General features: G+C 39.2%; 1 protein-coding gene across 1 annotated transcript; it reads left to right on the forward strand.

Moving 5' to 3' along the window:
• Positions 1–1,259: 1,259 nt before the first annotated feature.
• Positions 1,260–19,118, forward strand: LOC113108693 (ephrin-B2a-like). Its single transcript, XM_026271972.1, has 5 exons — positions 1,260–2,179; positions 8,154–8,437; positions 13,232–13,324; positions 13,749–13,856; positions 15,125–19,118. Exons 1-5 carry the CDS (start codon positions 2,067–2,069, stop codon positions 15,526–15,528), a joined length of 1,002 nt encoding a protein of 333 aa, XP_026127757.1. The 5' UTR covers positions 1,260–2,066; the 3' UTR covers positions 15,529–19,118.
• The last annotated feature ends 1,578 nt before the right edge of the window (positions 19,119–20,696 follow it).

Genomic DNA, 20,696 nt, shown 5'->3' on the forward strand with positions numbered 1-20,696 from the left:
TAATAAACCGCTTCATTAATGCACAGCAATCATTCCGCCTGTGTATTCAGCATGTGTGTTAATTATCGCTTCGATGTGGAATCTGCACGTTTGATGGTCTCATAAACCAGCAGAGCAATACACAACGATAACAGTAAATGAACGCTGATTCAATTACAGCCCTTGAAAAGTGTGAACGCTTTTCAAGCCGGCTTTTTCTTCACTTGCGTCCTAATTTAGTTTTAGACGCCTATGCTTCCTTATTAAGGCCAGACATGTCGAAAATACATTTAATCAAGTGGTTTACTTCTCCATAACTATATAGTTAAACAGTCTGTAGCCTACATAATATAATATTATAATATAGCATCATATAATATAATAAAATAAAACATACTATATTACATATTTGTACTTTTTTTTTAGTAGTTAGGCTTGTTTTGACTGTTTATCCTATAGCCTACTATAGTGTATTATTCTTACTTAAATACTTAAATTGGTGCGTTTGTGATAACAGTAGCCTACTGCATTTTACAAATGCATGACAAGTAAAACTGAACTGCATCAACTTTGAGTAATGCACTCTTATAATGCTGTATGAGTAATGTAGGCTATGTCACTATATGGATACTCTGAATTAAATTAAATAAAATTCATGATTGGATATTTTGTCAGTGTAAAATACAAAAATAGTGATTAATTGTTATAATGAACCTTTTTTTAAAATCATACATTAATGTAAGAGGTGTAGTCAGATGTACTTACGCATTTAGTTGGCCGCTAGTGGGCGCTGTTGACTGCTAAATGAATCCCTCACGCATTCAGCTGTCGACCTCAACCTAAATAAACGCCTTTATTTTAAGATTGTTGAGACTTGTGGAACTTGAAATCGACCTTTGTGCATGAAGTGGAACATGGCGATAATTCATTATTTAAATTAACAATGACATTATAAAATATAATAAACAGAAAAAAGTAACATGACATGATTAGGATGCATGTAGCCTAAATTATGTACTTATTAGTACAGTTTGCTGTTTTTCGGTGTAGTTTTTGTATCAGCTGCGGTTATACACAATTTATCCCGAGTTGTCTTTGAAATGCAGAAATGTTATTAATCCTTTCAGAACTCAAATCTGGGTTGGCGACCTGAAGTCCGATATATTCTTCTCCCATTGCTCGACCAGTCGCCAGGCGACCGCTTGATTGACAGGTTTCTCTCCACGGATACCTGTCCAATGAGAGAGCAGGTGGGAGGAGTCAGCGAAAAAACTCGCTCTGACAAATATTCCGTGTTGTAGACGCTCGCAGCTACTTGCAGTAGAGCCTCGCGCAGAGAACTGAGCAGAGTCCCGCGATTCACGCGCACACGGCAGTTCAGTCCGGACCTGCAGGGCTCGAACCGCAGCTGTTCTCTGCTACTGTTGAGGGTTCCACAGCGACCCATGAGAACTTTCATTTGACTTCATCGATTCATTTTGTTTTTATTTTCAGTCATTAGTCATTCTTATTTGCTTCATCCAATAGGCTGCAATTAAGTCATTCTTGCCCATCTTTTCCAAATTGCCTCATTCTTTTTTTGTGGAACTCCGGTGGTTTTTCCCCTCGTTTGACCGCCTGAACGGAATACCTCGCATTTGGATTGGTTCCTGCTTGGTTTATGATCCACACCGGGGGGATTAACTTCATGTCTCAGCGGACATCGAGCACTTCGGCGGCGACGACACGGGTCGCCTTCCTGTGAGGAATGTACGTGCTCCCCACGGCCGGTTGATAGGAGAGTGCTCCACTCAGTCTTATATTTTACCGAATGAGAAACTGCCTGCTGTCCGCGGTGCTGTTCTCTCTCATCTTGAGCAGGACTAATAGAGGAGCAGCTTTTCCCTTCGGGATGGTTCACTTCTAACCGGGCTCCTATTCAGCATTTCTTTTTCTTTTTTATTATTATTATTTTTTCTTTACTTTTTCTCCTGGAACAGGGTTATTGATTGTGGATTGTCACAAGACGCACTCCAACAAGACGCTTTCTTTTTTATAATTAGAAATTCCCGCGGAACGGAATTTGACCTTAACGGTCGTAACGGACCATGGGCGACTCTCTGTGGAGATATTACTTTGGAGTTCTATTCATCGCGTGCAAGGTGAACCTGTCCCGCGCGCTCATCCTGGACTCCATATACTGGAACACGACGAACACCAAGTAAGCTCCATCACTAACTCTCTCTCTCTCAGCCCATTAGAGCAATGTTCAGACCCTGGAAGGGTAGGTAAAATTGAGTACGGTAAAGCAGGATAAATGGCTTTGTACAATGTAAAGGCGTTCTTCTGAAAATGAAAATTAATATCAGGTGATGTGGATCATCGAGCTGAGGCGAGACGCGTTGTTTCCACTCAAAGGGGTTTAGAATGTTAATATAAAATATATAGAATAATTAATCGCATTTTACAGTAATTAATAATTCCCCCGTGCTAACTTGTAAATTTGAGGCAGAATGAAAAATAAATGATAATAGTTTTGAATGGCCCCAAAGGACCTCAGGTCATAAATCTTGAAAGGATTTTTACTCACTGTGATGTGATCTGTTTCACGACACAAAATAATTTCCACAAAACAATTAAGGGTAATAGTCAAAAGAGTGACATTTCGTGTTAATATAGACACACATTCATTGTTGAAGTGTTGCTTAAATGTCCAGCTGAGGCATAACGTAATGTTTTATTGGACGGCCTAGGCCCCAAGTCCTTCACCTCAGAAAATGTTTGTGTAATTTTGACCATCGCTATCTGATTTAAAATCATACTCAAACAGTTTTCCACAAACTATCTTTATTATTGTTGTTGTTTTCATTATTTATCCAGGTCGTGGTATAAGCTATTTATTTATTTCTAATGTATTATTTTCAGACTTTACGAAACACTTTTGCGTAAATACGTGTATATTTCCCTTAACATTTTCTGCTGAAAGCTTTTTCCCCCCTCAGTGACTTTGAAGTCAGTGATAAAAATGTCAAGATGAGCACATGCGTAGCACATCAGCGCTGAATCATGCATTAAAACATCGAAACATCAAATAATGCTGAAATCCGAGGGGTCTCGTGCCCCGCGCGGGAGTCTCGAGTGCTTCGTAGAGCATTCAGCTTTCGCTCTCGGCCCATTTTTATAGAGAAAGACTTCTCTTCTTTTACCCCTGCATGTACAGGGCAAGGGGCAGCATGAATAGACCAAATAACAGGTGTCCCGTGTTGATAATTAGGGTCTTTAGCGCACACAGGTAAAAGAGCGGCTATCTTTAGTCTTCTGGCAGTGTGCGCGAGCGTCCTCAAGCACGTTCATTAATAAGAGTGTAACTGATCTAAAAGGCTTTGCTCTGCATATGATGCGCTGGGATTGAGTTGTTGAGTGGATCGTCGGTCTACTTTACAGAGCTTATTTATTTATTTATTTAGAAGCGCAAAGCGAAATAGGCCTATCAATAAAAATAAATAAATAAATAAATAAAAAAATCCAAATTATGTTGGGTCTAAATTATCTTGAAAGAGAAAATAGATCAGCTAGTATGGATGTACTATTAAGAAAGAGGCGACTATTCGTTCTAGCTGAAATTCTGCCGTGAGGGGACAAAATGAAGAAGATGACGTGTTGCATTGAGGGATTCAATTTTGCTGAATGTGCTCGTGACCACTGGCCCACTCCACTTAACCTACTTTTACATTGTTCCTGTAAGATAGTCCCTTTTAAAAAAATAGTCTTTAGGGAACTTGAACAATTAAAATGACTAATGTTTTAACTACATTGCAATATGCCATTTTAATTGACGTGGATGACTGATGAAAAGTCATGGAAAAGTTGTGGCCATGTCTATTATAGTGAATATACATTTTACAGTTTAAATTAAATATTTATATTCCCCCAAATATAGCATGAAGCGCTTTTGTAGAGTAAAATTCTGTTAATTCAAAGAACAGCCTAGTTCTTGGCATACAAATGGAAATCAGTCTAATGATTGCTAAAATATCAAATTTTGAACAATCGTGGAAATTCTTTAAGCGTAGGAGTATTCTAGACTATTCACAGTTTGCCACAGTTCTAAACGTGCCATGTTCATTACACTTTACACTAAAGATTATGTTTCTGGATGATTATATATGTAAGTACTGCATAATTGTATTTAGTATGTAATTAAGTTTTTGTGGCGTACTTTGCAATTATTTTAGTTCATTCATTTTGTATATAACTTAGACACTGAATGTGACGTGTCACCACCATATCGATATCTATTGTGACATCTTCATTGATGAAGACCCAAAGCGACCATGAAGTGACCTCCAGCGGCGCGTCTCTCTATTATGTGTCACTGTAAATATGCAGGCCCCATTCTCCAGGCAAGCCGGCGTTCCATGGAATTACTCACTGCGCACATTCCTGCCGTTCTGTCGGGGCAGTTCAACCTATAGTTCTTTGTAGCACAGGACTAAATGGTGATGGCACTGATTGTTAGCGTTGGCGACTGCATTTTTACCACCTGACAAGATAAACAGAGCAAAACGCTGGGACATGGCAGGAGTCTTTCATTCGTTTGCTTTCTTTCTTTCTTGCTTTCTCTTTTTATTTTCTGCATTCAATTGTTTCATGGTATGAATTTATTTTTCAGTTATAGATGAACTGAGGAGAACCTGACTCACGTCTCGTATATCGACTCCATCTTCATTTCAGAAACACAAATACTCAAACAAAAACAACAACTGTTATCTAATCTGAAGATTACAGAGCAATCCCATAGGTATAATGTTTGTGACTAGCACTTCATCTAATGTATCAGTGCTGCATAATAGGAGGGGTGTGCTTAAAATCTGTACTGTACTCCCTGGCCTTCTGCACATGAGACAACCATAAAACTCAATCTCTGAGCGAGTGGATGTGCATGACGGCTGTTTTATTTTCCCGTTGCAAAAATGTGTCAATCCAGTGCGCAGTACTTTTTACCCCTCCACTGCTTTACCTCTGATGCGTCAGGCATGTAAAGACTTTCTCTCTCCCTCTCTTTCTTATTCCTTCTGGCAATCCATTTTGTCGGAGGTGGAGAAACAAAAGCAGTCTGCTCTACACGTTTTCAGTCAAAGGAGGTTCCCCCCTCTCTTCATTAGGAGATTACATCGCTTAGCAGGGTTCTGACGGGGGCACATCCATGGCTTCATACACATGCAGATACAGCATGGATGAACCAGGGCCGAGTGGGCCATGAATAATAACTACCCCTTCCCCCCTTCTGCATTTAGGGGTGCAGAAACTTCATGATAGACTGCTAGCGGAAGGCTGTTATGATTTAGATGTTGAGTTAACCATTTTCCAAATTTTGTCATATTAGCAGATGGGTGGGATTGTTTTGCCACTGGGAGAGAGGAAAGGGGCTGAGGGAAAAGTGTGAAATCTAGTCACACAAGTAGATTGTTAAATTGCATTTGTGTCGCTTTAAAATGTGAGGAGAGAGCAGACGGGGTCTTTTGGGATTATGGATTGAATAGACGAGGAAAACAGGAAAGAATGAAGGGATATAGGGTGACAAAGGGATAAGGCGCCTGTCTGGTCGATTTGGCCTCTCACCCGAGGCAGGTCTCGGTTGCAAAACATGATAGAGTTTTTAAACCGTGAGATGTCTGTTGATTTCTTTTGTCCTGTGCTTCTTGTCTACGTCTTTCTATGCCCAATAAATCTCCATATTGGTCTGATGATTGTAAGTCAAACAGCCTGTATGCGTCCGTCGCCCAGTTTTGTTTCAGATGTTAGGGTTAAAGCGCTGTGTTCCTATCGGGGCGGGATTAGTCTACTGCTGTCACTGTGTCACAGCTCGGCCCACACAACTAGAGATTAACACGGAAAAAGAGAGAAAGAGCAAAGCTAATGGACAAATATTCTTATGCAAAAGCTCCATTTGAAGAAAGCGAGATATATGAAAACAATGGGGAATTGTTTTTAGATATAGTTTATCAGGAACACGTGTTTGTTTTAGTTTAAGCAGATGAATCCGTATTTTTGACCCCTAAGAAAAAAGAAAAATGAAAGGGGCAGTAGCAAAAACAAAAACAAAACAGATGTCTTATCCTTTACTCTTTAACGCCTTTCAGACATCCATCCACTCCACCTGTTTCTCAGCTTCAGTTTTATCGTTTATATCGTGCCTTAGTTGCCAGAGCGAGTCCTGAAAGTCTTCTACTCATTAACCGCTGTTAGTGAGTTTCTCTTTTGTCTTGCTTTATTGTCTATGAGCAAGTTTATTTAAATGGCTTCATTTTGAAGGGCTTTTAGAAAGGCTGCCAAAAATGAATATTTCAGCCTGAGTACAAATGAATGAGTCAGTGGGAAGAAGACAAAGAGAAAAGATAAAACAGATGCTTTGTGAGTATAAAAAACCGAGATATACGAGGGAAAAAATGTAGATCACAAATAAAATTATGGAGAAATGTCCTCGAGTGGCACAGCCGTGTCGTCTTAGATGTACTGCACATGTCCTGACCGTTCGCTCTTACACAGACGTGCGCCTTTTTCGACTTAATGGCTTCTCTGTGTGCAGCTGCAGTCTTGTTAGCAGAATGAGCGGTCTGTGTTAAACGTGTGCAAACCCTTATTCTGTCATTCTTTTCTTTTTCACATTCACATGTCCCAGAATATTTACGACCACTGGGAGAATCACCAAGGCTAAGGTTGGGGGGTTAAATTGTGTCTTTTAGACAAGGATTAAAGCCATTTACAAACATGAGTGTGACCTCTGGCTTTATTTGTTCAACTACACCCCCCCACACACTTTTACATCCCGCTTTCTACTCAAAACTAAAACTAGACTGTTTTAACAGCAGCTCCTGTAAAATACAGACACGTAAAACACCCTTTTAACAGTAGAATGTGTGTGTATGGGCTGCGGGGTGACCTTGCATGCCCTGTGGTTTAGGATAATGACTGACTGTGGGCTGCAGCAATGTATATAACAACTAATATGCTGCATTTGCCCTGTCTCTCCATTTAACTGCTCTATTGTATTTACTCATTAAATAGAGGTTAATAGAATTAGCATGTGATATGATATATATATATATATATATATATATATATATATATATATATATATATATATATATACACACACACACGTGTTGAAAGTAAATAATCTTTACTGGTATTAATAGCTTCATGAATAACCTTTAACATCCACAGAATGTTTCCAATGCACAAAAGATCCTTTATAGTTGAAAACAGGTTCTTCAGATTATTCAAATGTTTTTCATACCAAAAAATATGTCCACTGAACCCAGAATAGTTCTTCATTAGCATCGTTGTAAAATAAATAAATAAATAAATTTCTAAAAAAGTGTTTAGCAGTTTACTAGTTGGGAAAACGGAGCAGATTTGTGGTTTTGTAGGTGTGTGTATACACTTTTAAGGTGTGAACATGTTTTACTCTGGGAATTTACGAGTCTCGCCCTCTTCTATTGAACGATCCCATGGCAAATATTCAAACACACTGCACACAAATGCGAGCAAATGTTCTTGGCTTTTCAAATAAGCTTGCATAGCGATAAGACACGAGTGAGATAGCGATCCAGTGTTCGGCTCGAGAGGATTTGCGTGGCTAGATCTGTCGCACAGATAGTCCTGACAGCTACCCCGCTGCACGTCAAACGCACGCACACACAGCAGAGCACTTTTCCCAGCAACTCCTGTTTTAGTCCCTCGAGGCGGATGGCTGGGAGCGTCGCCTGATGTGTGAGCTGCTGTGCTTTTCCTCCTTATTTCTCATGACATCATTTTCTTTTCACAGCGCTTGGCATCAGAGAGACCATTTGCCTTTATTCTTAAGTATGAGCAGCGAGTCAACACCTTTGTCTCAATCTAGCTGCTCCATTTTCTTTTCTGGTTTCTCATGAAGCAACTTAAAAACACTCGCACATACAGTTTAGGATCGTTTCACTTATTCTCCTACGTTTTTATGATCCAGATAATTCTTTAGAACCCATTTTATCCTTTATAATCGGTGCTTAATAATTGATCGCTTCCTTTTTCAATTATTGATTAACACTATGCTTCACAATCCAGCATATTTTTGATCCTGAGAGCGGTTTGGATATGATTCATCGTCTATGATGTGTCTCACTCTCTCTTTGCCTCTTGTCTTTCTCTCAAAGGTTCGTGCCAGGACAGGGTCTGGTGCTGTATCCACAGATCGGGGATAAGATGGACATAGTTTGCCCACGCATGGAGGGCGGCTCAACAGAAGGAGTGGAGTATTATAAACTCTATATGGTTCCTCTGGAACAGCTGAAGTCCTGTCAGGTCACAAAGGCAGATACGCCTCTACTCAACTGTGTCAAACCGGACCAGGACGTCAAATTCACCCTCAAATTCCAGGAGTTCAGCCCAAACCTTTGGGGCCTGGAGTTCTTCAGGGGGAAAGACTACTACATTATCTGTGAGTATGACAGAGGATATCTGTAAACCATGCTTGCATCACCGTTCTGGTCAATTACGTTTTCTTGGGTTTGTTTATGTGGTTTTAAGTATCGGGAAATGTTGACGTTGCGCGGTGAACTACATTAGCAATGTTTTAGTGAGTCGTGGTGCAAATAATAACACATTTATACCACATTTGCTAGCGTTTGTTTATGTCGGCTGAAATGCTTGTTAGTTCAGAGTTACAGAGACGGAAAGTTTCTGTTTGTGTGTGGCATTTGACCATGAACGCGTATGTACACAAACAATAATGAGTTCTCGTATTCATTTTGTATGGCTTGGTTTTGCATGTGGGTTGAATTTTCACATTTGCGAGAACAATAACAGCTCACCTGGCCTCAGAACTTGCAGTTCAGGCTCAAAGCAAGCTGTATAAACAGCGGGTGGGGTGGAAGAGGAACGCAGGGATCTACCGAATGGAGTAAGGCGGACACACACACACACACACACACACACACACACACACACACACACACAGAGACTGCTTTGATACACAGCGTCAATCTCATTGCCCAGCCCTGAGCCGTTCTCTCACTCTCGCTCACAATGAGAGTTCACTTCCAGCATAAGGAGAAAATCCAATTTTGCAGTTCTGGAAATTCTCTCCTCCTTTATTTTGCTCCCTCTTCGTTTCTCTTAAGCCACTCTAATTTGTGGAGAGAAAAGTAAAAGATAGAAAAGGGAGGTGGAGAAAGAGAAATGGGTTAATTTTGCTGCATTGTAGATGATAATTGCCCTGGTGTACAGCTGTGTGTGGAGTTGTGAAGTGCAGAGACGTATGACTGCTGTGTGTGGTTGGGGGGGGTTTATTCGATAAGTCATTAATTAAAAAGTTTAATCCTAATAGCTCAGTTTAATCACTCTGTCTTTATCAATTGGATCTGCTTAGAAACCAATCAGATGATTTCAGTCCCTTATAAACGTGTTCAGCAAGCCAAACGTCAACAGTGATGCAGGACTCAACAATCAGGATTTTTTCTTTAGGCCAGTCGTATAGATTTTACTTGGCCTGACAACATTTTCACATAAATACGATAAACAGCTAAATATTTCATATTTTAATATGTTTCAGAAAATTATTTACATATTGTTTATTAGACATTAAAGGGCTTCCTTCCTCCCTATATATATATATATATATATATATATATATATATTTATATTTTTTTTTTTTTTTTTTTTTAGCACCAAATCACATATTAGAATAACTTCTCCTGGGTCATTGTTCAACTTTATTGGTTTATTGTTGAGGCCTGGTGTGTGCTGGCCAAACTTTCAAAAGGCTCTTCTATTGTTCATATGCAGCCTGATTCGGATGACTCTGATATGATTTTGTGTGAATATGAGCTTGATGTGATCTGGTCTGACAGACTGCCCTCGAGCTGGGATCCAGAAGAGAGATACATGATCTAAATATGGCACGAGAGAGAGAGAGAGAGAGAGAGAGAGAGAGAGAGAGAGAGCAAGAATGTTTCATAAAAAAGAATACAATCTGCAGAAACATTAAATCAAATGAATGAGGCAGAGACAATCTACATCAATGTAAATCTTAAAGATGCATTCAGAAATGTTCTGCCTTAAGAATAGAATAATGGTTAATTGGTAACAGAAAAGCAAGTAGTACTTAAAAAACTGAATGTAACTGGTTTACATCCACAGTTTTAATTATTGTTTCATCATTTTGAATTCGGATGGAGTCTATGACTGGTTATTCGTAAGTCGTGTGTTTCCTGAGATTGGCAGAAACATTTAACACGTGTTGCAGTTGCAGGTTCAGAGAAAGACATTTTCACATTCTCTGAATTAATATTTTTTTTCAGACCTCCCCTTACTGACAGATGATGAAAAATGAAAACAATGCCCCTTAGCAACTAGTTATGTAATGCAACAGCATGCGATTGCCTGAGGGCGAGCATGTCTTCAGACACCAACGACGATGAACATTTATTAGTGATAAGTGATAAGTGATTTACACCAGTAAATCATAGAAAGAGTTGAAATTCATTTCCATTGTATTTTACTTTAAACCTTAATTTCTTTCCTTTTTTTATTTGTATTTTATTTGTTGTAAGTTTCTATTTTTCATATGCTTTATCAATATGATAAACGTTAATAATCATGCCAATGAAGCATTGCTGACTTTGAAAGAGAGATAGAAAGAGAGAGACATGTTGTTTGGCTTTGGCTGTCAGGGCTTTTCGAGGTGCCATGCCATATCTTATTAGACTAGATGTGCAATGTTGTGTGTGTGTGTGTGTGTGTATTGTTGTGTGTCAGCTCTCATTATTGGCCTGAGAGCTGTTCACCACTCTGTGACCCTGACGCCATGTTGATCAGGTCAAACTCCACAACAACAGCCACAGCTCATCATCACAACTCACATTTACATTCAAATAGCTATGCCATTCAATCATTGCTTTTAATTATTATTATTATAAAAATCATTTGATGTTTCAGTGTAATACTATGCAACATTTCTAAGCATTTAGCGACTGCTGCATGGTGTCGTTTTCCAGTCCTGTCCCACTGGTTGCCCTTTTGTCATGGCAGGACTTTACATACCTCGCAGTCTGTTTGAGCTTGATAGGGTTTCACCGAACAGGTATTGGTGTCAGTATTGAGTTTGGTGTCCTCGTGTAGCACACAGACACATTTATCTAGCTGGGGTCATAACCTAGTCTATCACATATGTACAAAAATACTGCAGACTAACCCAAACCCTAATTATACCACTAAAAGAAAACCTTTTCCATTTTAGAATATTATATTTTAGTAATATTATATTTATTAATCTTTTTTTTTTTTTTTTTTTTACTGAGGACGGTGCCAAAGGGAGGTTTTTAGTTATTTAACTATATTAACAATACAGTGGGCACTTTCAAGTGACCTCTATTGTTTTATAATACTCTAATGATTTTATTTTTATTTTTATTTAACTGCCTTATTTTTAAGTTAAAATATTTAGCATATTTATTCATCTTTTTTTTTACTTCATGGAGCCCTCTCACTGCTCTCCACAAAGTAGGTTTCAGGCTTTCCTGGGGAAATTTGGCCTTCACAATGTAGGCCAAACCTGTCCTACACTGAAATACTCTTTGCCAGCCGGTCTGTCAGTTCAAAGTCAAACATTCTTTCACTTAAACTCATCTATGAAGAAGTGCTTTAAAAAAAGTCTCTTTGTATTCTACTCAATTCATCACTTAAACTAAAACTAAATGAACCGCATGTTGTGTCATGTGACTGTTGACCTGGAATGTGAAATCATCATGTGATTATTTGTTTGTTTTAATGCGTGCGTGTTTAGGCTTATTTGCCAGATTTATGAAAGGAACGCAAGCTTTTAAGGAGCTTTGCATGTAATGTGCTTGTGTTCTTCTCAGCACTACAAAGCCACAGGTTAAAAAGGCAAGAGAGAGAGTCAGATGGTGTCATGCTGCAGTCCTAACAAGAAGAAAGTAGAATCAGACGGATCCGTCACATGGCACACACATAACTCCCTCACACTCCATCCTCGGCAGCGTCAGAAAAAAAAAGTGATGATGGGGGGACAGGCGCCTCATAGACTCCAACATCACCGCCCTCCCTCGTCTCTTTCTCTCTCTCTGAATGCAGGCCACATTGTTCTGGACGCTGACCAGACATTAAGCCCTTGGCAGCTCGTTAGCTCTGTGTTACTGACCCAATAGACCGCAAGCCTGCCGGGTGTGGATACACACGCACACACACGCACATGGCATAGCTGCATTGTTCGGTTAAAAGCCCACATGGGACACGTGGGACCAGTGGCCAGAATACTGCTGATAGTTTGTTTAGCACCAGATAATGACATCAAATGGCTTAATTAAGTTCAAATTAATTTTATTGTAAAGTCGAACTGCAAGAAAAGTTTTCTAGTTTTCTTGGTCACACTATTTTAATGTCCTATTCTCGCTATTAACTAACCATAAACTACAACTTTTGTCTCAATAAAATTACTTATTTGCTGCTTATTAATAGTTAGTAAGGTAGTTGTTTAGTTTAGGTTTTGGGTAGGATTAGGGATGTAGAATATGCTCATGCAGAAGTTGTGTTTTATGAGCATCAATAAACAGACAATATGATAATAATAGGCAATGTTAGTTAGCAACTAGTTAATTGTGAAAATTGTTCCTTATGTTAAAGTGTTACCATTTTCCTCACTTTATTTTTTAAGCCAGTCCAACATGGATGGTATTTTATTATTTATTTATTATTTAGTCTGTTTTCCTCTCGTTCACTTGTTTCTCGACAAACATCTGCTGTGGCTAAAGTGTTACACGCTCTTAAACATGCTCCAAACCTCACATTCATTAATAGCGCTCTCTCTCCGTGCCTTATTCGCTAAATTATTAACAAGCACTACTGGTGCTGGAGGCCTTTGCCTCGCTGGTGAAGTAAATCAGCTTTTTATTATTCCTTTAATCCTTCTTATTTCCTATTGAATTGTTAAAGAGCAAAGACTCACTTTCAGCAGGGGTCCTCCTGACCATTTCATCTTTCAACACCAAAACAAACAAACAAACAAAAAAATCAGGTTCCTAAATGGCAAATACAAGTTTGGTTACATGATTTATGAAGGTTCTACACTGAAACTTGTCTACATGAATATTCATATAACGCAGTTACGTCATCTAGATAGCTTTGAGTAATCTCAGTTATGGGTTTGCATATATAATAGCAACTCACATGTTGATATCATGTTGCTAAAGTTCTTGTTTTTGGCATTGTGTTTCAGCTACATCTAATGGAACGATGGAAGGGCTGGATAATCAGGAAGGAGGGGTGTGTAAAACCAAGTCGATGAAAATCATCATGAAGGTTGGACAAAGTGAGTAATCGTTTCACTGTCATGTGCGTATGTGGGTGTCTAATAGGGTGGAGATCAATAGCTAAGCCCTTCGAACCTGCTGCAGACCCTGCACTGTAATTAATGATGATTATTAATAAATCATCTCACCAGTGACATCTGTAGTAATTACCATAGGCCACACCCATCAACACAAGCGACTGAATTTCTCGCTCTCTCATGAATATACAGACACAAGCTGAAGGTCACTAGATTAATCATGCCTGCTTGTGTTTTAATGACGAACACACACACACATACACACACACATACACACTCTCATGGTCCCTATCAGTCACAAACGCAAACTTTTATTTCGCTTAGCAGCGTGAAAGTAATAGCTCTCCACATGAAAATGCGTGCATATATCAGAGTGATGAATGTGTTTCTTATCTATGTTTTGCAGACCCCTCCGATCCCATTTCCCCCAAAGAATACCCAACCAGTTACCCTCCCAAACACCCCGATGTAGGGGGCAAGGACACCAAATCGAATGAAGTACTTGACAAGCCGGGTACGTCACACACTTTATCACCTCACACACCTGTAAAGGGACACTCACTGATTCATCATTCCGTCTGCTTTTTAATCCCTTTTTTGCTGAGCAAGTACCAGTCCTCTGTCAAAATGACATGCACACTGATTCGTTCGCATAAAATCCTTCTGACAAGCAAACGTTAATGTGACAGAGCAAGACAGACGTATTCGTTGTAGAATTCAACTTCTACGTAGAAGCATATGGACATCAAAGTAATTTGAGTGGAGTGTCTTAGGTACAATAATCCACTTGTAAAACAGCCTGAGTGTGAGCGTTAGCAGCTCTTCTGTTCCGCCAGACAAACTCACTGGAGTCCAAAGCTGTGTGAGGTCACTCTGTCCACAGCTTTCCACAACCATGGACGTTATCTATCCTAATACACATTTTTGACAGCACTAAAAATTGACGGTTCTCAGAAGCACAAAACTAATTAATTTAAATAATTTAGATAAAGGCACTTCTTTTTAAAAAATATCTTTCTTTTCTCTACAGCACTTACGATATTACTCAAGATTTGTATTTGGTTTCTTTTTGAAATTTGTTTTCATGGCACTGCTAATACCGTCGGCTCTTTTATGATCAATCGCTTGCATTTTCTCCCCTTTGGAAGTTGCTTTAGATAAAGGCGCATGCTAATTAAATACATGTAAATTTATTACACCATACATAAAATAGGCCAAGGCATCTTTTAATTGCTCATGAGTATGCCATTTCCATTTTAGTCTGAAAGCCTAAAAAACGATAACTATAATTATATATTAACATTTAGATCAATGTAGGGGTGGGTTATATGGCAAAAATATCATATCATATCGATTTTTTATTATATTTTCAAGAATAGTATTTTATTACAATTCCTTGTCATGTTGGACTCACTATTTTGAAAGTTGTCTAAGCAGTACAGCTAAACTAATGTAGCTAATTTAAAAACATAGCCTTTTAAGTAGGGTTACACGATATGGCTAAAATTTACATCACAATATATTTCGAATTTTGGTCGATACGATATAATTCCGATATCGGTACACTATCGATGAACACTATTAAAACAAAAGCCTCATAACAACTGTCAAGAACACCCACAACAGATCGTGGAGACAATTTAATCATGGATGATCAAAAACCGTCATATCGCACCCACTATACCAATGTTAAACTATTGTAGTTATCATTAATTGTTATAGTTTTTCAATGTGAACAGTACTTTATACTAGTTGCTAATAGTTTTTTTTTTTTTCACATAGACGCAGCTCATCAAGGTGAAGAGAAGGGAGATGGAAATAAATCATCATCGGTCATTGGTTCAGAGGTCGCACTGTTTGCCTGCATCGCCTCAGCCAGCGTCATTGTCATCATCATCATCATCATGCTGGTAGTCCTCCTGCTGAAGTATCGCCGACGCCATCGCAAACACTCGCCTCAGCACGCAACCACGCTGTCACTCAGTACATTAGCCACGCCCAAGAGGGGCGGCAGCGGCGGCAACAACAACGGCTCGGAGCCTAGCGACATCATCATCCCGCTGCGGACTGCTGACAGCGTCTTCTGCCCGCATTACGAGAAAGTGAGCGGCGATTACGGACACCCCGTTTACATCGTACAGGAAATGCCGCCCCAAAGCCCAGCAAACATCTATTATAAAGTGTGAAAACGGACACGCTTTTTTCGGACGTTTTAACTCTAACCCCCCACATGCCCCTCGATGAACCCCTCGAGGGCGGCATTGATGCCTGAGCTCACCCTCGTCCTGCCCCCTCTTATTTTTTTGCTGTTCTTGTTTATTTTATAATATTCCTGATTATTACTCTCAGTATAGATGTTGCTGATGGTGGAGTGACACTCCTGATTCGCTGCTCTTGCACCTGCAAAAACGAAACAAACTAATCAAAAAAAGGACAAAAAAGAAAACAGAAACCCTTCTGGAGATTGACGTGCACTATAACAGATATTATAGTGTGTACGAGGGAGCGTGTGTGAATCAGACGAGCGGGGGAGAGGGGGGTTGAGAGGGTGGCCGTGAAATGAGAGGTCAAGATAATGATTCTTCCTCTTTTTTCTACTACATCATCTCCCTTATAGACACAACACACGGAGATGGAGAAGTGACGTGACAGTATCACACAGCAAGAAATATGAACTTGAGCTGTTTATTCAGCTTGGCTGATTGGCTGATCCATCTTGAAACAGGAAGTGAATGCAGCCTATTGGCCAGAGCTACAGGAAGGGGATTTATCAATGAAGCGGGAAGCTCTCAGGAGCCTACTGTTGGACATTTGAATGGACTTCATCTGTTTTTGCACGTTCACTCGTACTGTTTTCATTTACGTTAACTCTCCTTATTTGCTCACCTCTACAAAATGACTCACGATGTTTACTTGAAGTCTTTTTGTATGGTCATGCGTCTTACTTACATTTCTTTCTGTCATTCCCAGTGCAGTCCAATTGCAGATTTGTTTGGTAGAAGACTAATAGGTATCGTCATAGAGGTCCTTTTGTGCTGGTTTATGTGCTGTGTAGTAGCGTGGAAGACACATACACACATTTCATTTCGTATACGTCTGCTGCCAGGGCTGGAAAAATAAGACACACAGAGAGATAGAAGGAAGGGAAGAACGTCGATATTTGGTACAGTTGCTGTCCTGTTGCCTGCTGGGAAGGTGGAGGACCCACTTGAACACTTTAGCAGCACTTTGAAAGCCTCACCACTTTTCCCACATGGAGTACAAACTCAAGAAAACGCATTAAGAAAGAGAGCAGCGAGCGAATCACTCAAGGCTTATTAGCAAAATCTGTCATTTTTGACACAAAATGGCCGCCTTCCCCAGGCACGTCGCTGCGAAAGTTCCTGTTTTTCTAGTATTTCTGCCATCACACACTGACACACACACATTCTCCCTCACCAGTGGCCAGTGCAGATTGTGGAAGAGGAACTGGTGCTCTACTTTTTTGCTCAAAAGCACAGGGACGTCAAAATCTAATTGTTTAGTTGAAATAAAAAAAAAAAATTCATTAGCAATTGTTTATGGATTTGTTTAGCGCTAGATGAAAACGGTTTGAAAAAGTGCAGGTAGACTTTATTTATGCTAGCGCACAGAAAGCTCAGTGTGAAACAGCAAGAATATGAATAATTTATGGCGAATCTGCACATTATGCAAGATTCAAGTTTTCCTTTTCGTTAACAGATATGTCTCCATCTCGCTATTTGCTTTTTTCCATCGATCCCTACACGAATAGCTGCGTTTGGACCACAAACACACACACAGCCGTACTAAAAGCACATGCGCTCATGGCCAGGGAAGGGGCGGCTTTGGAAGGAGCCCTCAGGGAAAACAGCATGTTGGGTTTTAAAATAGCCGAAAGGAATGAGAGGGAAGGGCCAGAAACGGACCAAAGGAAGGGCACGTCTAACAGAGTCCTGGCTAAACCAACTTCTCCGGCCTGCCTGTCTCTGTTGATGAAGCTCAGATGTGCTCTGGGTTGAAATTAGGCCCCTTAATCTGGAAGGAGAGCAGTAGACATGGGTTAGCGAGCATACCAGATGAGAACGAGCGCAGGCTAAATGTAGTAAATTGCATGAAATGGGATCTTTCAGGCTCAGATTGTGGGACATTTCTGGAGGGGGAAAGAAAACACATTATGATCGATGGAGGTCACAAGTGGACCTAGCATGCGTTTTAGAGAGGAAGTCACCGAGCAGAGGCCAGAGTATCCCACAACCCACAGGATTTTGGAACTGGAATTTTTTGTCGTCATTCATACGAAACCCTTGGTGAGCAATGACAGTTATCTCCATTTGTTTCTTACGTTAAAATCAAAATCGTTTTGAGAGTTGAAAATGTCCACAAACTGACTGTGGAGCGCCATAGTCGCACATTAACTGTTCATCCATTTTGTTTAACTTGTTCATGGAGGTTCTTGAATCTCACCGAGAAGCCAAGCCTTGTGTGATCGGAGCTTTGTGCCTCTGTAAGAGGCCACAAAATCTGCAAATATGCAATTTTTATTTATTTTTATAACAATTGAGAAAAAAAAAAAGATGATATACGTTCACCTATGGAAAAGTGTTCTTAACCACTGAAAATTAAATGAAACAATACAGCATACAAAAACACTACAACCCCGGTGTGTTATTATTATTTGATTTTTTACTTTGTGTTGTAGGTTCGAGGTAAACTGTGAAACATGAACTCTTACACACATACATCTTGAAGACTGAGCAGTTGTTTTAAACTTTAGAAGACACACACATACTACAAAAACTACAAACATATTGCAGTTCAGTTGCTGTCCCATATGGGCTAAATATGACAATCTCTTTAGTTTCTTCGAATCCGAAGACACTGTTCCGGAAAGCAGCTTGCAAACTTTCCTGTAACATTTTAGGAGCGGTAAGCCTCAACTAGTAGCGTAAGATGTTGCAGCGATGTGGGCGGAAGGTTTGCGAAGCGCAGGGAGAAGTGTCTTCGGGCCATTGTAAAATGCCTTGCTTGTATGGTCACCCTGAGTTCACGGGACTCTAGTTTTTGCACCGTACATCTGTAGGTGAGAGGCTGTAAATACGTTATTGTTTGTATTGTACATGGATCCCCGGTTGTTACGATAGCCTTATTCTCACATTTCTAGCAAATAAAAAAAAAGTTACGAAAAAAAAGAAAAAAAAAACATGAATCACTTCAGTTAAAAGAGAGCATACTAATTTTTTTGGTAAATAACTTGTGTATATATTGACGACAAACCCAATAAATCGTTTTTTATAAACTCTTAAGTAAGATGTTTTGTATAGAATTGGAATTTTTTGCAATGTATTTTAGCTAGCACTCGTCAGACCCCTCCCACTCAACCCTTTTGCACTGTTCCCATGGTGATCTGGTTTAAAAATGAAAATGAGATAGAGAATTGCCAAACTGACTGCTTGCTGCATATTTGTGCCATACGTGTGTACCATAGATATTTATTTAATTAGTTCTTTGTTTTTGCTTTTTTCTGTTGGATTTTTCTTTTCGACCCAGTTTGTACGCAACCTCAGTATTATCGTTTGAGTTTTTCCCCAACTTCTCCATTTCCTGTTATCTTTCTGTAACTACCGTTTCCCTGATGGCCCATGCGCCCATCCTTCTCTCGCAGTAAGATCTGGTCAGGACGCGCAACCTTATAAAGTCCTAGAAATGAAATGGCACACATTCCACCAGTCTGTTACAAACTGAACATGTTTTTCAATAAAGTGTTTTTCCTATGGAACTTTCAGTTCTCTTTTATGTTTATTTGAAGCAGTTGTGTCAGGTGACAGAGTTCATCCATTTACAATTAGCATATATTTTTTTACCATCTTTCCTGAAGTGAATGAACTCATATTCATGAAGGAAAACCTGCCCAGACACATTTGGGGTTGGTTCTAAAGCTGCTAACAATATTGTGCTACAACTTTTGATCAATCTACTTAAACACAAAAGTAAGCAAAGGGTTCAAGAAGTTCAGAGAGCTTCATAATCTTCTAAAAAATATAAATAAAAAGCCAGTTTAGAGCAGACTATCGAATTGATTCATTTGGACATATTTCAGTTGTGTAAATGTGTACAATTATCATAAAATTGTGAACTCATGAACATTTATCTCTCCTAACTTTTTTTTTTTTTTTTTTTTTTTTTTTTGAGTTACAAACACCAGAAATAGGAAGCTCCAGAAAGTAAAAAGTCTATAAAATGTATTTTTGAATGATTCATTAATTGATTCAATGAATGAACAGGCAATTGTTCATACATAGGACACAGTGTTTTTTGATTCACTCACAAGAACTGTCTTAAAAGAGTTTGCAAATCAGTCACATTGTCACTAAAAAGAACTGGCTCATATACAAGTGTTCATAATTCAGACTACGCTGGCTGCACAGTAAGTTTTGATTCACTAAAAAGAACCAGTTCAAAACAGTTCATGAATCAGACCCCACTGGTTAAATTCACTAAAACAAATCACTCATGAGTCAACATGAGTTGTTCTGTGTGATCCTGATTCATTAAAAAGAACTGATAAAGGAATCATTTGATGGTGACTGAAACCACAGTAGTCAAGCTGTATTTAACACAGTACATAACATTTCTATTTTTACATTTCAATTTAGACTTCCAGCTCGAGTTCAAATACATCATTTATGTCATGTAGATTTAGCAGCAGTGTTGTGCCTTCATTCAAAACAGTATTAGAAACACTGGCAAACAGTAAAAGATTCAAGATCATTCAAAGGAAGATCACGATTATTTGTAAAATCTATATTTTTACCCAGCTCTGATTATTTTGCAGTTTTAGTGGCAGTTGTCAAATGTCAACGCCTAAAAGAAGAATGTTAAGCAGATCGGCTTTCCCAAGTCTTTTGTCGTCATTATTTAAGGCAAAGTTCACCTGATGTGTACCATCTGCATGCTTTAACATTTGAGGGGAAACAAAAGAGGATGTGAGGATTCGATGTGTTCGTTCTCTCTCCTCAAGTTTATCTGAAGATCATTGCTCGGGCTGAACAAACATTCGCTTCTTTGACTGCACGCTGAGTTTTGTCGTCCCGTGCTCTTTCTTGTTTTTCCATGTTGCGAGGCACTGGGGTATCTACATGGTGGTCTCCCCAGAGCACTTCCTTCCAGCACTCAGGAGAGCTTCTTCACCGCTTTCCTGTCTGTCTACACATATCTTCTCTCCTTTTTGAAGTAAAAAAAAATAGAATAAGAATAAAAGTGGTCTTTATAAAGGTTTTTTTTTTAGTTTTGTGAAGAATAAAGGAATGTTTTTAAAAGGTTATGAGTTTAAGGAGGTTTTCACAGTGAGAACCAG

The sequence above is a fragment of the Carassius auratus genome, chromosome 9 (genome assembly GCF_003368295.1).
Source record: "Carassius auratus strain Wakin chromosome 9, ASM336829v1, whole genome shotgun sequence".
NCBI classification, from domain to species: domain Eukaryota; kingdom Metazoa; phylum Chordata; class Actinopteri; order Cypriniformes; family Cyprinidae; genus Carassius; species Carassius auratus.

Excerpts from the sequence above, each read along its gene's own strand:
- LOC113108693 (XM_026271972.1), top strand. The coding sequence starts at position 2,067 with ATGGGCGACTCTCTGTGGAGATATTACTTTGGAGTTCTATTCATCGCG. Across the intron at positions 2,180-8,153 it reads TGGAACACGACGAACACCAA|GTTCGTGCCAGGACAGGGTC; the intron begins GTAAGCTCCATC and ends TTTCTCTCAAAG. Across the intron at positions 13,857-15,124 it reads TGAAGTACTTGACAAGCCGG|ACGCAGCTCATCAAGGTGAA; the intron begins GTACGTCACACA and ends TTTTTCACATAG.